The following is a 16,508-nucleotide window of genomic DNA, read 5'->3' as shown; positions in this document are numbered from 1 at the left end:
AGAATTGCTGCTGCCAGAGAGTAGGAAGATATTTGTCTTTAAGTAATATTTATGTACGATTTCTAGATAGCAAGATTTTTTCTTGTTAGCTTATAGGCAGACACAACCACAGCCACCACTGCAGCAAACAGGTAACTCAGAATTTCAAGAATAAATCATGAAGTGACTTGATCTTCAACTAAAAGTGTCAGGTTTGGAAGTGGGACAAAGCCAATTATATATCTAAATTCCAGGCATGGAAACTCCCTTGTATGGAGTTCCAGGGCATAATAATTATATTCTCATGCTAGCAGAAGAAATACTACATTTCAGCTAGAAGGTAATTTGCTAAACTCGCCTTCCTGATCTCTGAAGAACACTTACTTCATGTTCTTCCATTTTGCATCAGAAATTCTCAAATTGGACTGGGTACCCTCCCTTCAACACTGCAAGGGTAAATGACACAGATAATGTGTATTTTACAGGGTGAAACAGCAGCCTGTTGCTCATGCAACTATGCAAAGATACAGTGAACGAGAAGAGTCTGGACACAAGTTTCTAAAGCCAGAGGAGTGCCCCATGCCTAAATTAAAAGAAGAAAATAATAAAGAAACTCTGGTGTTTACCACCTCACATGTAATGACTAAGCAAGCATCACACATAAAAATGAGAAAAAATGCCATACATTATCCCAAAATTCCAAGCAATTTAACAGAAACCAGCATCTACCCTTCGACAGAAGAAACTTACCTATAGCCATTTTCCCCACACACTTTTTGTGTTTGTCCCGTCCCATTCACTATATCACAGTTTAGAAAACAATATAAACTAACATAAATTACTTTTTTCTTTATATTACCCTCTAAGGAAAGGAAAATTACTCACAAACATAAAAAACCAACAGCCTACATCTGACCTCATGCATCTTACCATCATTTGAGTAAATGGAGATAGCTGTAGTGCATCACCGCTGGAAACATTCAAAAACTTTTTGCTGTGACATTAATATGAGCTAATGTTCCTCACAAACACATGGAAACACAACCTTCCTCTTGAGTGCACAACATGCTAAATAACCAGCACAGTAATCCAGCTGAAGCGAGACCTGGCTTGCACACAAGGAACCTACACTACAAGAAACAAAACCAAAACACACTGAGCAACTCCAAGTTTACAAGCAAACAACATATGCATTAAGAAGTGGTATTTACTACTGGAAAAAAATCTCTGGCCAAGATGAAGCTTAGGGCAGCTTCTTGCTGTGAAGCACTTCACATGCACAGCCCTATTTGCAACACCAGGGCTGCAAGGATGCACACCTGCTGCCTGCTGCATTTATCATACTTTGACACAGGACTAGAGACAGCTGAGAGACAAATCCAGCAAAATTAGACAGCAACAGGCTGTTTGTACCAAGTGGGACAGAAATACAACTGGGTGGTCAAAATGAAATCCACAAGAATCCCATCCTTAAGTATGCTGTTACTGTGCCAGTAACACACTCCAAGACAGTTTGAACTTGTAGTCTTTCTCAACAATGTAAGGCATAAGCACACTGTATACTGCTTAGGTTCCCTTACCCACAGGGAAGAAATTAAAGGAAAGTGTCCTGCTTCTTCCCCTGATAAGCACACAGAAATAATGTCATCATCACATGGCCTTTCCCAAAATTCTACTCTCTAAACTGGAGATGCATGGCTCTGACAGACTGCTTGGCAGAAAACGAATTGGCCGGATAGCTGTATCCAGGAGGCAGCCATCAATGTCTCAGTGTCCAGATGGAGATCAGTGACAACTGGTGTCCCTCAGAGGTCTGTACTGGGACCAGTACTGCTCAGTGTCTGCATTTCTGACACAGCCAGTGCAATAGAGCGCACTCTCAGCAAATTTACAGATGATACCATGCCAAGACTTGACATCTTTGTGTTTGACCTGATGCCATTCAGAGGGACCTGGACAAACTCAAGAAGCAGGTCTGTGGGAATCTCATGATGTTCAGTGCTGCACCTGGGTCAGAGCAAGCCCCAGGATCAGCACAGGCAGGGCATGAGCAGACCCAGAGCAGCCCTGCCCAGAAGGACTTGGGGGTGCTGCTGGGTGAGGGGCTGGACATGCCCCGGCCATGGCACTCACAGCCCAGAGAGCCAAACGTGTCCTGGGCTGCAGCCAGAGCCCCGTGGGCAGCAGGGGAGGGAGGGGATTCTGCCCCTCTGCTCTGCTCTGCTGAGACCCAGCTGGAGCTCTGCATCCGGAGCTGGGGTCCCAGCATGGAAAGGACAGGGACCCACTGAGGATCAAAGGGCTGGAGCACCTCTCCTTTGAGGACAAGGTGAGATCGCTGGGGTTGCTCACCCTGGAGAAGGCTCCAGAATAGTTTACTGTGGCTTTTTCATACTTAAGGGGGCTAGTAAAGAACAATGGAGAGGGACTTTTTCTCCAGACCTGGCAATAAGACAAAGGGTAATGGTTTTAAACTAAAAGAGGGTCGACTGAAACTAGATTTACTGGGTTGCCACTGCAGACAGGAGCAGAATCACATCACGTCATAAGCAATCATCCCCCAAAGTAGAACAAAAGCTGAAGGAAAAGAACAAAAACTCAACCTCCAGTAGACCCCAAAAAGAAGCCACTGTTGCATAACCTACCAATCCAAGCATCTTCAATATCCAAGTATATTTCATTGCTACATTTAGGGGAAATCCATCCCTCACTGGAGCCCCCCATATACGTCCACAGAGCCAGCATTTTGGTTTTCATTCTTGATTCAATGCTCATCCAAGCAGACTGAAGTCTTTCTTCTGACTTCAAAGGGCCCAGTTTCAGGCTCTGGATAAGCAGACAGGTTACCCAGGTTGGCAAGATTCCTAAGAAGTTTCCATGACACACAGCAAAGAGGCAAAGATGAAAGAGAAGAGGTATGCACCCATGAACTGAGCCACACAGGTATGTCAGGTACATACATACGCATCAGCAACCACATCATTTGCAAAGTTATTAAAATACCTTTGCTTCTATCATTGCAATCAAGTCAATGCAAGTGCTTTGGACAGTTAGCTGTGTGTTTCATCTGAGACATACACATACAGCATATCTGTGGAATGAGAATCCTCAGATAGCTATACAGGAGTAAATTTAGCTGGTTTCAGAGTGTGTTTTGCTAATTACACTAATGCCACTCTCAAAATCTGAACAGTAAAAAGTAGCACTAGGGTCATGTGGAATAAGAGCACTACTTAAAGAGTTTCCTGCCTCAAAATACTTTAAGCTAAATATGGAGTCCTAACAACCTAAATACAGGAAGAGATAGCACCTGTGGTAACAATAAATGTGGGTATAAACTGTGAGTCTAAGAAATTAAGACATCTTGAAGCTGTAGTTAAAAGACATTCTACTGTGATGGCTTTTGCCAGCTCAATGTTAACAGTACTTTTAAAAGCTTAAGGCTGCAGCTTTGCCCAGATCATTAAGGTTTTGAAGTAGGCAAATAGCTCAGTGAACAGGTTTTCAGATGTCAGAACAACTACACAAGCCCACACTTCCCATTTCCTGGGAAGAATGGCCACTGACACAGTGATTCTACTCTATGCTTTAGCTTCACAGATAGTCAGAAAATGTATGAGACATATATTCAGCACATCTCAAGTGTGACAATGTGCAAGGAAGCAAAAAAGGGCTTTATATGTCCCTAATTCTGGATATTTGCCTAGACTACACACCATCAGAACAGCTTCTTGAAGAATAGCACTAGAACCACTGCTGGAATAAGGTATTTAATACACCTCTTTCAGTCTGACTCACTCCTCAGCATTTGTTGTCTGCTTGTATCATTCACAGTGTACCAAAACATAAGCACATAACTAAAAGGCTCAAATCTCTATTAAAATAAAGTGTATAATCTACATTCACTAGACAGTATTAGAGCAGATGTTCACAGCAAACTGTCTTTACTAACAACAAAAGACAAGACAAAAGCCCTCAAACACAAAAACTGTGCCATTTTGTAAAATCCTCTCCTTCACATGAATTTTAACAGACAACTTCATATCATATCAGGCACAAGCAGTGCCAAAAAGGAAGAGGGGATATAGTGTACCACAGTAAGAACACACAGAGTGTTCATTTATAATTTTTCAATTTATTTTACTTTACATTTAAATCTTATTAAAGATAAACAAATAATGAAAAAATTACAAATGCTTATTTTCCAACTCTTCCAAAGTTGGAAGGCATTTGAATTTTTGTGCTCTCATTAAAGGGACACAAAAGGAATGGTTCCACACAAAAAGATTCCTTTCTTGTTACCAATATATTTTAAAAATATTAGTTTTATCCAGTTTGTATATGCCAATTTGCCTTTCTTCTTCCTACTCACTCTCATTTCATAATCCTGTTTAAGGAAATAACCATGTGTTTATTCAAAGTAAACTAACTCCAACCCAGGTTTGTCTACATTAATTCCAAACACCACAGCACAGTTCTCATTTAACCAATTCCCTCTCCTTTCTGTCTCAAACATTTGGAGATGTTGCAGGTTGTTTACAGAATATCTGCAAGTTATTTACCCTTAAACACTTTTCCTACTTTCCCATCCACAGACAGATGATCAATAGGCAACCCTTACCAGCCCAGTTGCTTCTTCTCACAGAACAGTTACCACAATAGTAACTGACTCTTCAACTGTTGCTCCTTTCTCCTCCCTTTCATACCTTCTTGCTTCCCTTCTGGTTTCCCATACCCTTATTTGTAAGTCTTCACTTATCTTCTCCATGACATTTTCTTTTCACTATTAAGAGAGATGCTACATAACATTTGGGCTGCTATTAGCCGCCTCACAGAGGGCTCCTGCACACCAGAATTCCAGTTCACCTGAATAAAATAATTTCATATGTACTCTGAGGACATTCGTATTGTCACTAATAAAGAAAATGCACTGCTTGATGGCAACAGGTTCATCCTGAATGGACTGGAACCAGCAGCAGCTCTTACTCTAACAGAATATGTTTCATTTCTTTCCTGGACAAAGCAGAGCAAGCTGAGTACAGTAGAACCTTATGCTGAACTTGGAGACAAGAAGCTAAATAGCAGAACATGGGGTGGAAGGTAAAATCCTGGACTCCTAACACAAGGAGGGAGACCAGAGCACCTGTTTCAAGAGGGAAGGATGGTTCAATTTTCCATTCCTAAGCCGAACTGGTTGAGGGCAATGTCTACACTCTAGAGAACAAGCCTTCCATCACACACTGTATAGTGGAATCAAAGATTACTACTGCAAATTACTACACAGTAAACTGAGCAAAAGCTACAGTCATCATGATGTGTTTCAGGCTGATTCAATCCAACACACAATAAAAGCAGGATACTGAAATAAAAGCAAGCTTCAGTAGTTCATTTTCTAAATAATTGTGTACAATGGTCAAACAACACTGCCATTTCACTTTTTTTTGCTAGAGAGAACTTTGTATGTGGTGGGTTTTTTGGTCACAATTACCCTCAAAGAAAAGTATCTATGTACAAAGCAGATACCGCGGATTTCAATCCCTTGCTCCTTTTTAGGTTAATTGGAGCTTTCAGTGGACAGAGCAATTTAAAGCTGTCTGCAGGAGATCCTGCTTTATTACTTTTCAAGTTGCCTCACCCAAGTTTTGTTCTCCCACACATTCAGCCTAGAACACACAAGAACACAGATTTTAAATTAATGTATCCCATCAATCTTTCCATTCCAAACCCCCAAGTAGTTTAGCTTTTCATACTTTATAAATTGCTAACTGTAAACTCACCACTTAAAACACTTGGCATTAAAAAGAAATGCCAAGCCTTAATTAGCATAATGTCTAGGTTAAGACTGACATATTACACTACAACATACCTAACTTCCTCATAATTTTGAGATTTATGGAACGATGATTACAGCAAAGGCCAAAAAGTAGAAATTTTCATTAGAACTGCAAACTTCTCAATGCCCATATAATAGTACAACAAATAGGCATTTCCAGAAATACCAGAAGTAAAAACTAGTAAGTAGCATTGTGGAATCCCAGCCTGTCTTGGCTCTGCTTCTGACAACAGCTACCTTTTCTGCTGAACTGCACGGTCAATTTTCAATTTTAAAAGAGACTCTACTATTTTAATTACTCAGTATTGAGGATATTTGGAAACAAATCCCAATTCTAATCTTCTTGTCCATTAAACAAGACAGCAATTGGTCTCTGTCAAATTGCAGTATGTCTTTTTCAGACAATCTTCAATTCTTAGACAAAAGGGTTCTAAAACTTTTCAGGTTTTGCCTACAGATTAAGACAGTGAAAACAATCCAAACTATCAGATATTCACATAATATGCTTTTCTAGAGTAACCAAGAACATGGCTAAAAGCCAATCTACGTGAACAAACCACTTATATACATCATCCTAGTATCAAAGAGGTAGATACTTAAATATATGTAGGTACCTGAAAATGTTGACAAGCATCTTGTCATATTTAAGAAACAGGCAAAACATGTTCAGACAGGCTTAATCTTCACACACTTGAAAATCCACCTTGCCACTGTTTAGGATTCTAGACACTTTTGAAGTCAGGCCACCAACTGACTAGTTACTACAGAAAACACTCTAATCTCAAATATTAGAAGCCTAATAAGACAACAGTGGCTATATTTTTAATTCTAATTTTTCAAAACCTGCTTTTCTAAACAGAAACTAGGAAGAACTTCTGTCTTACGGGGTAGCGACATTCATTCTCCATTCTGTGAATAAACTGTGGACTGTGCATAAACAAATTAAGCTCTGAAGCGAAAGTTCCTGGTATTACTATAGCAACTTTTTCAAATGTTACATGTGATGGCCTCTAGCAACAATTAAAATGGTCATCCTTTTAGGTGGTCAGCTTTTATGTGTTTAATGATAGGTTTTGAGTTTGATAATGAGAAGCAAGAGATGAGGAGAGTATAGAAAATACAGCTTCTCAGAAAGAAGAAACTTGTTGCTTTGTCAAGACATGATTGCGGTTTCTGTTGTCTACACATTCTTTAAGTGTGCACATCCACTGCTTAGCTTCCAGTCTTGGCATTTGCTCCCACCCAGGCACCCTGTTCACAGATTCCCAGTCTACAAGCATCCTCCTGTGACTACACATCATGGCTTGACAATAGTCATTTGTGACAGAGCGATAAATCTCATTCCTTCACTCCAAATACACGTGTTCACATGGCAACAGTCACCCCCAGGAAGGATTTCACAGCGATTAAGTGTGTCAAGGACAAAGGATTCTCCAGTTAATGGGGCTGGCTTCACACACAGTAAATCAGGTGAAATACAGGGATACAGCAAAAGCATGAAGTGAGGAGTCTCTCTTCCATCTAAGAGTTGTATTGTCATCTCCCAGCTGTGGACTATATCAATCCTGCTAAATATTTAAATCGGCAGCCTTATTTACTTGTGTGTTCTTGCAACTCCTTTGCTGGCATGCCCACCCTTGTGCTTTTTGGGCCAATATTCTCAGGGTATGTTCTTACAATGGAACCAAACCAAGCAACAACTGGAGAAAGGGACGTCCTGCTGTTCCTCCTACTTCCACCACTCCTCCCAGGGCTGACCCTACAGTAACACAGAGCAGAGAGCTACCCACCTGACACTCATCCCCCAAAGTATTTTTCCATCACTTCTTGTCCTTGACCTGGCTCACTGCAGGGTCGGATACCCTCAAAATAAGAAGAGCAGATGTGAAAAAAGAGGGAGCAGGGCCATCTCTTTCACAAGTATCAAGACTGGTGTCATTCGAGTATTAAAGCAATGTCCTCTGGCAGGGACACCAAGGAAATATACTTGAGTATCAGCAGTTATTCTCATTACAGCCATTGCAAGGAAGCCTAGAGAGCTTCAATACGTCAGTGAAATTTCCTTTGTGGTCTTCATTCTGGTGCAGAATTTATGTTATCAGCCCTACTGCTGGAGAAGTGTTTGTTACTCCTGTTTCTTATGCACATCTTGAAGACTTGCTTCCTACTCTTCCCACTCCTTATTTTGTAATGCTAACAATGAGGTTTCAGACAAGAGTACTCTTCCTTACCCCCAGACATCTTCAGTTCTAAAATACAATACATTAAAGATTTATTTTAGAGAGGAATGAAAAGTACACAGTCCATCTCTTCTGACTTTACCCTCATCCCCAATCAAAAAGCAGTTACCAGATCTTATAAATTGAGATACAAATACAACCAACTACTTCTCATTAAAAAGACATCCTTTTTCTCCTCCTCAAAAACTGTAACTAAGAGCAGCTTCTGGAAACTGAAGAGAAGGATAATTTTCCTTGCTTGTCTTGCACAAAATATAGGACAGCTCCTGTTGGTTGCCTTGAATTATGCCCTTAAGGCTTGGCTTCAAAACAGAGGAAACCAGACTGTCATGGATTTAGCTTGTTGTGCTCTTAGAGTTGCATATCTAAATTTTAGGTATCTGAAAATTCCTTTGTGGTAAACCTTGTCTCCAGCCAGTAGACAGCAGCAGTATCAAAACAGCAATTACATTCAGACTGCCCTTGATTTTTGGGAGAGGCACACACAAGTTATCAGGGCTAGATAAGTAAGGAATAAGTGAGCCAGTGCAATTTATGACAGTGGCTGAACTTCTACAGCAAGGTCTGGTTACATCACACGTCACTTAGCCTTTGCTCTAGAGCAGCTGCCCAGCCAAGCACACAAAAGCGTGAATGAAGTCATCCTAACACACCTAACTTCCAAGTGTGTTCATGTATTAGCCAACGGACTCCTCTCATTACCCAAGCAGATGCCTATTAAAAGTTTTAGTGGTGTGGGAGAACTCAAAATAGCAATTGCTGCTGCTCATTGCAACAGGAGCAACAACATCTAACCACAGAACTCTAGCAATTCTAAACAGAAAGGCAAGTTGCATGAGAGGGGACACCAGAGACTTGTGATATTGTTTTTATTTGTTGTAAGTGGCACAAGACACTGTGCCACTTGCTGATTCAGTCTGGTGACCGGCAAAACCAAATACTGCTTACGTAGTGAAAATTGTTTCCCTCTGCACCCAAAATTAGAATATTTCTGGAATATTCTAGAGAGCAAAGGTTGGTTTATGTATTTAGCTTGTTTACAGACGCAGTCTTTTAAGAAATGCCTCTTGCTAAACTGAAGGAGCAAAGCATCCACCAGTGCTGCTGGAAGGACACCTATTCAGCAGTTGCATCAAATGCTAACCTACAGCTCAAAAGACTTTCTGAGCAGTAGTCAGCACATCTGCAGGTCACACCACAACAGTAACTACCTTCTTCTGCTACTGATGTGTATTACAGGCTGGCTGAAGGCATGTTACTCTAATGCTGTGCCATGAGACAATCTTCACATCAAAACACCCACTGAGTGCACTGTGTAACTTTACTCCTGAACATCAAAACTTCTCAAGATGCTCCATTTTCAAACCTCATCATCTTCATCCACCATGGCTGCCCCAGGACCCCATGCAAATCCGGCGATGACAAACAATACATCACTTCTTTCAAAAGGGCACAAACATTTAGGATGAAGAATGAAACATTACATTCTTCACGGATCATGAAGATTCGTTACAAATTCCACAGGATATCTGGAAAGTCAATTAAACACAAATTCACCTATTTCACAGACTTCTTACTAGCAACACAAAAATCTGGAATGAGTATTAGTGGGAACAGAAGGACAAGAACAAGACTAGATTCCAGCAGTTCCACTCTTCCAAGGGAAGTATTGCTTACTATAAAATGTTGAAGTTTGGGTCTCCACCAATACTTCTACAGCAAGCAAGATTATGTGCACCCAAATGTCTCACTAAATGCTTTTCTGGAGACTCTCCTGAGAACCCCTACACTTATGTCTTCCTTTTCCACTGCTCCAGCCTCATATCCATCCCTCCTGTCACACTAGAACTGATAAACCACAGCTGCCCTAACCGCTCAGCTGGTTCCTGTATTCTTGCTGACAAAGAAACCCTGCCACGGACTGGAGAGACATTACATTAAGTGCTCAAACACCACACTGATAAGAACGGTATTAGGCTTAGACAGAAATTTGATTGGATAGTAAAGTCCTTATGAGGCTTAATCCTAAACCTGGAACAAAGTTCCAATCTGGGCACCAGCATAATCTAACAGAAGTTCTGCAGACCCCACAGACATGCATATGATTCAGCTATGGGGACCAAGGTAGTAAAATACTGTTAATTTGCATAACAGATAATGGCTCTACAAACAGAAACAGCCTACTCCATACTGTACTCAGCTGTTGCCTTTGTGCTTTCTTCTCTGTAATTCATTAACCTACAAGCTTATCAAGGTGGGAGTGAAGAACTTGCTTCCAGCATGAAAACCAGCAAACTGAGCAGAATTACTTACGTCACTCTTCCTGAACTTTGCTTTTAAGCTCTTCATTCTGATCACATTCAATCTTCCAAACCTTTGAGGGGCTTTTTATTCTTCTTCAATATCTAAACAAAAAAGAAAGAAAGTAAGATTCCAACTTAATACCATTCAGTTCACTGGCAGGCAAATCACAACTGAATTTGCATATCTCTATCATTCTTTGAGGATTTAGCCCTCAAGCTCTAAAAAAGATTAACAGGCACCTAAGGGAAACTTTCTAACTGTTTCTCTAAACTTAGAAGTAAGCCTAAATCTGACCACTGAACAACAGAACAAATGTTTACCAAAATCTTAGCTATATTATGTTATACTAACTGCATCTCTACATATTTAGATCACCAGCATGTTCATGCATGAGCAGATTCCTCTGACACTCACCCCACAAAGTATTTTTCCATCACTTCTTGTCCTTGACCTGGCCTATTTCCATCACTTCTTGTCTGACCACTGCCTATTTTAATATTATCATCAGGACAGCCATTTTTAAAGTGGCAAAATCATAATAAAGCATGCGAAGTCATTCATTAAAACTGCACCATCCTATCACCACAGATCTGCACTGGGTAGCAGAAGTATCACCATTATTCTATGCACAAGTCTAGCACTAATCAAACTCTAAATTGTAGTTCAACCATGCAGCACACATACTAGGACAGCTGAACACAACAGCACACTGACAGAATTGCACGAGCAAGACAAAGGTTATTGCCGGAAGAATTGTTTTGGATTCTTCCCCATAAGGAACTGTATGTGGGTTTTTAAGAGCCATAGCTGCTTGTAACTTGGCAGTACACTATCACAGTCGTGTTCCTCCTTCCTCCCTTTCACATGAAGGAAAGCAGCAGTTGAACAAACATATAAAACTAACCTAACAGACAAGCTGCAAACTCTCACAGAGGAAAGCGAGGGTCTAAAGCAAAGTTTCCTACAGAAAGCTTCAATGATACCACACATTGCCAATCCAACATAATGGTGAACAGCACATTAAAGTAGCATGGCAATGTGCTTCTTCCTACAACACAGCAGAAAATCTTAATGAGACAGCAACATCTGGATTGGCAAATGCACCTAGGTAAAAATGTTCCACGATTCTCGTTTTACAATATGCTTACTGAAAGAGCTAGTTGCTTTCATCAATAAATTTTAGCTGCTATACAAATTCTTTCTGAAGGAACAGTTTAAAGTTAAGGATGTTCAGCTGTATAAACTTCCCCTCTCCACCCTAGAAGAAAAAGTAGAAAAAGTTTTACAAGTCTAGTCAGATAAATAACTGAAATAGCAACTGAAGCATAAATTCAAGTGGATCATGCAGGGTCACTATGTTTCACATCACTCTTCAGAAAAAGTAGATTACAGTTTGACAACCAAAGATCCAGTTGTTTCATAGAAGTACATCTTCTTGTGAAAGGCAAGTTGCTATGTTCTACATGATGACTATTATGAGCTTTAAAAACCCAACTATACAGCACTCTGTTAGTAGAATACATCCGTATATGAATGCTTCCACAAAATACAACCCTAACTACCATTCAGTAATAGCAATCAGTGCTAAGTAAACATGTTACTTAGTTCAACCCCTTATTTACCTGACAGCCATTTAAGACAAACTCAAGTACATTTCTTTAAAAAAAAAAAAAAACCAAAAAAACCAAACAAAAAAAACCAAACCCACCAAAAAACCCACAAAAAAAAAAAAAAACAAAAAAACAAACAAACAAAAAAAAAAAAAAAAACCACCACCCAAACAAAAAATCCCTACACACAAACACATTTCCCACAGCCTACACTTCTCCAGTAGGTAGCAGTAGGTAATCTGGATAGGTAATTCTATAAGGTTTTAAAAAATCATTGATTTAACTTACTCTTAAGTCTAATTAGGCAATCATTTACAACCATAACAGATCCCTGACTGCATCCACATATATGAAAAAGGGAGTTCATTCAAAATTCTTGCTTTTCATCATAAGGAGAATGAGTTTGTGCCATTTTGTTTAACTCTTTAGCAGGCAAAAAGAAAAAAGGAAAACAGACTTTGCAGAACCTTTTCACTCCCTGACCCAGGTGAAAATTTCTTAGTTTTTTTCCTGGGTGGAATGGAGTATTTGTAAAATAGTAAAACAAACCAAAAAAACAACAACAACAAACCAAAAACAAAATTTAAAAAATAATTGAACAATCAAAAAGAAGGAATTATTTCAGACTGCTCTGAGAGAAACATACCACTTTGTTTATGGTACACATACCCAAACTTCTGAGAATGTTGCATAACAGCTGTCATAACCTGCACTGGAAAGGAGCCTGAACCTCAGCAATAGCCCAAAAAGCTCCTAAACTATCCTCTAGGAACATCAAGGGTGATGAGAAATGTAATGCCAGGGTAGAGACAAAAAAATACCATTAATCACTTGGCTCTCTTTACATACCACACCAGAAAAAAAACCCCAAATCAAACCAAACAATCCTCAAACTTTTATGAAAAAACCCAACAATGTAAAGAAACTTTATAGATATGAAATACTATACAATATTCCACAAAACTCAGAACTTAACAGGACTTTATATTTTATAACTTAAATATACTCTGACTAAAAAAAGTAAACTGTTTAATTGGATTGGTTAATAAAGTATAAATAAATTCTGTGCACAGGGAATTGAAAACAAGAAATCTTTCCTCACATACAGATTGCCAAAGAATTGCCTGATGTAGGTTGTCTCTCCCCATGCCACTCCCTCGGCATTTTTGGCTCCTATGGAAAAAAGATTTATTATAGCTTCCAAGGAAGACAAAGTGCTCAACTACAAGGCTGTGGAAGAGATGAAAACTCCGTAGGTATACAGAGCAGCTGCTGCAAAGCTGGACCCTCTTCTCTGAGGTACCTGTAGGAGAGTCTAATTAACAAGTTTTGCAAGCACTTCTAATACATTACTCTCCCTCTTGTGAGAAAGGAAAAAGAACATTTTATACACTGAATGTGAAACTCAAATCCTCAGCATAATTAAAAAAGCATGCTCGAGCACACAAAAACAGCATTCCCAAGCTTAGTGTGTTTTTCACATCTGTATTTTTTCCATACAATGTAGTTAAACACAAACATTAAAATTACAGTTTGTTCATCATAATGTCCATAATCCTTCAACTGTAGAGACAAAAATGCATGAAGTGGTGAGGGCTGCCTTTTCTTGTCCCTGTTTAAACAAGGAAGTCCCCTCTCAAAGGGTGTGATTATTGGAATTGATGCAAAAAGAGGTCAGCATCCTGATTCGACAGAGCTTTATGACAACTGTTCATTTGCCAGAGGGGGGATAAAGGAAGCACCATTAAAATTACTCTCCTGTTTTACAAGATAGGAAGTGACTACTAGAAATTCACCAGGGAGCATCAAGACACTTCAAAACAATATTTCTGCAATGAATCACAGGTATTAACAAGAAGCAATCTCTACTAATAGTGGCATTTCTCTGCTTTCAGAACAAATGTGGTAATAAATACTGAGTGCTGTCATTTTATAGCTGCACCAAGTTAGCAGCAGATAAGTGCTTAACTCCAGGGATTCTCAACAGCTAATGCTGATCACGTGCTTTTAACCATTAGCTCCAAAATTAAATATCCAGTCCTCTATCTCATCTTCCTTTAGCTTGATGTCAAGAAACAGCCCTGAGGAATACAAGCCACAAAAACCATCTTTAGGTAGGTGGTAAACCTATCTAGCTAAAACAAGTGACATTGAAGTAGTGGTAATCTTTGGCCTCAATAATTTCATTGCAACTGTGTTTTAATACACAATACAATCTTTAGGTTTAAATGTAGGAAAGAGATTAGGATAATCTTCCCCACTGGTTTATAGTGAGATTTGTGCAAAGCACAGTAAACAACAATACTGACATTTTTTTCCCTTTCATTAAATTGCATTAAAATCAGAGCAAGGCCTTTCAAACAATGTTACAATTAACTCCTTGAGTGGGCCAAAATCCAGTGATGCAACAAGGAAAAGATTTAGTTTCCCTAAGCATAACTGGAAGTTTACAGTAAAACCATATATCATGCACGGTGTTCATGCTAATGAGTCATTCCTCACTAATAAGGGCCAAATTCAATTAATTTAGGTGTCAAAAATCTTACACCTCTTTCAGAACACCCTAAGAAGCCTCCATCTCACACAGAGCACTTTCTCAGCAAAGCATGACTAATGTTTCAACTAATTTCCCCTTCTCCTCCCAAAAACATTTCAAAAATACATTTTTAACTTTGAAAGGTTACAGGAAAGTTGTACAGACTCTAGGCAGATCTGGCAACACACGTGGAAGTGTGGGGGAAATGAAAAAAGGGTCTGAAGTGTGGAAGAGTACTGCTGCTGCTATACACTTATGACCTCCTTTGTGTGACTACACCTATCCTCATGGGGAAAATAAGGGGGCCCAGAAGCATCTTCCCCCAAAGCATACCATCATTCACCCTCTGGATGATCACTTCCTGAACCACAAGCTCAGCTCTGACCCAGAAGCACAGCCTAACAGCAGACAGCACTGCAAAGCCACCAGAGGCATCAACAGAGGCATCCCTTCTGCTGATCACCTTCAGTATGCAACTTCATAAATGCTTCATGTCCCTGAGCTTCCCTGACCTACCCTCAAACACCAAGAATGTGCTCCAACCCAAGCTGCCCTTTAACACTGCCAAAGGCAATGGCCTCTACTGGCTGGAGGCACTAGCCATTGCTCAGCCTCCTTGGCTGCTCCCACATAAATGCAGCAAGCCCACTCAGTCCTAAAAAAAAATCCACCCAACACTCCACCTCCTCTGACTACTTCCTATTTCCATCCAGCTGAGCACATTCTTCCACTTCTCAGGCCAAATCAGAGAAGCATGTATGATGTGACCAACAGCTACAGAACATTTCCCCACTCTTTATCAGCACAACACAGTTTTTCCATCTTGAGTAACTCACCCTCCTATCATAGGAAAAGTCGAATGGAACAGAATTTTATAAACTCAGTATTACCTATAAAGACAAATAATTCTTGGCTTGGTTAATCTACTGTTACTTACTAATGAAAACACAGTGAAAAATGCACTGAGAAGCACAAGCACTACACAAGAGTGGGAGTGATTTATATACAGTTAATCCCACTCTAAACAGAATCAGACATCAGAGATAGCAAGGGCCTTGGGTAACCTAGTGCATTCCCTCTATCTGCTCACAAATCACTGGCAAGGATGTGCTGAACTGTACAAATTTAAGCATCTGAGCCCAGAAGTTAGAGCCGCCATAGATGTTGCAACACTAATAAATCTACAGCTATCCTTCCTCTCTCCAAGACACTTTGTATCAACTCTTTACTCTTACATTTTCTTTGATATTCAGAGTTTGCAAATGTTGAATTTTCTTTTAATAGATTCAGCTGAAGCAGTACCAGCCTCTGAGGACACCATACAGCTGATATAAATCCAGGCAAGATGGTCAATCTGGGGATACGTGCAGTTTGTTTAAACAGTGTATTCAAATGCAGTTCTAGACAGCCAGAAGAAAGCTAGCACCAGCAAGACCTTACAGAGTGAACAGGAGTAGGTCAGAGAAAAATCAAAATGTGAAACTGCCTTGATGTGTTTACTTGGCATATTAGACAGGCCTCTGGGCAAAAGTCTAACTCAAATTAAGTCCAGGTAAATTTGTCGTTCACTCTCTACATACGATTTTATTCCAGTCCCACTCCTGTTCTTTTGTCTGGAGGTGTCTATCAACATGCCTCCAGGCACAACTAAAGAGACAAGATTTGTTGCATGAACTGGGACATACTGATGCTCTTTCTCTGCCTTCTATTTTCCTGTCTCTGAAACAAACACACACACGCACCTTTGCACGACCCTTATTTTTGAGACTATCTTGTTCAGTTTGATCAAACATAAGATATGTTGCAGTCCTAAAGACTTTATGTTCAATATTCAGTTCAGCTGGATGAGGTTGGAAATAAAGCTCCTAGCTACAATTAGCAATAGAGAAAAATGCCTTAGAGTCTCACTTCTGAAATGTCAGTTCTTAAATGAGAAACCCACATAGATAACAACAGCTAGTACTTGTTTATATTTCCTTCCTAGTATTCTGTTATCAACCATGCAA

General features: G+C 39.8%; 1 protein-coding gene across 4 annotated transcripts in view; it reads right to left on the bottom strand.

Moving 5' to 3' along the window:
* RAI14 (retinoic acid induced 14) overlaps positions 1 to 16,508 on the bottom strand; it is a 96,889-nt gene that overhangs the window by 75,745 nt on the left and 4,636 nt on the right. For 3 of the 4 annotated variants that reach the window (XM_063422724.1, XM_063422728.1, XM_063422725.1), the window contains exon 2: positions 10,366 to 10,457. In XM_063422724.1, coding sequence (XP_063278794.1) covers positions 10,366 to 10,401 — 36 coding nt within the window. In that variant the 5' untranslated portion in view covers positions 10,402 to 10,457. Of the gene's footprint in view, positions 1 to 10,365; positions 10,458 to 13,072; positions 13,140 to 16,508 lie in introns of all 4 variants that reach the window. The other variant, XM_063422727.1, reaches the window with a different exon arrangement.

This window comes from Prinia subflava, chromosome Z, assembly GCF_021018805.1.
Source record: "Prinia subflava isolate CZ2003 ecotype Zambia chromosome Z, Cam_Psub_1.2, whole genome shotgun sequence".
In the NCBI taxonomy this organism is placed as follows: Eukaryota; Metazoa; Chordata; class Aves; order Passeriformes; family Cisticolidae; genus Prinia; species Prinia subflava.
This window is presented reverse-complemented; position numbering and strand designations above follow the sequence as displayed.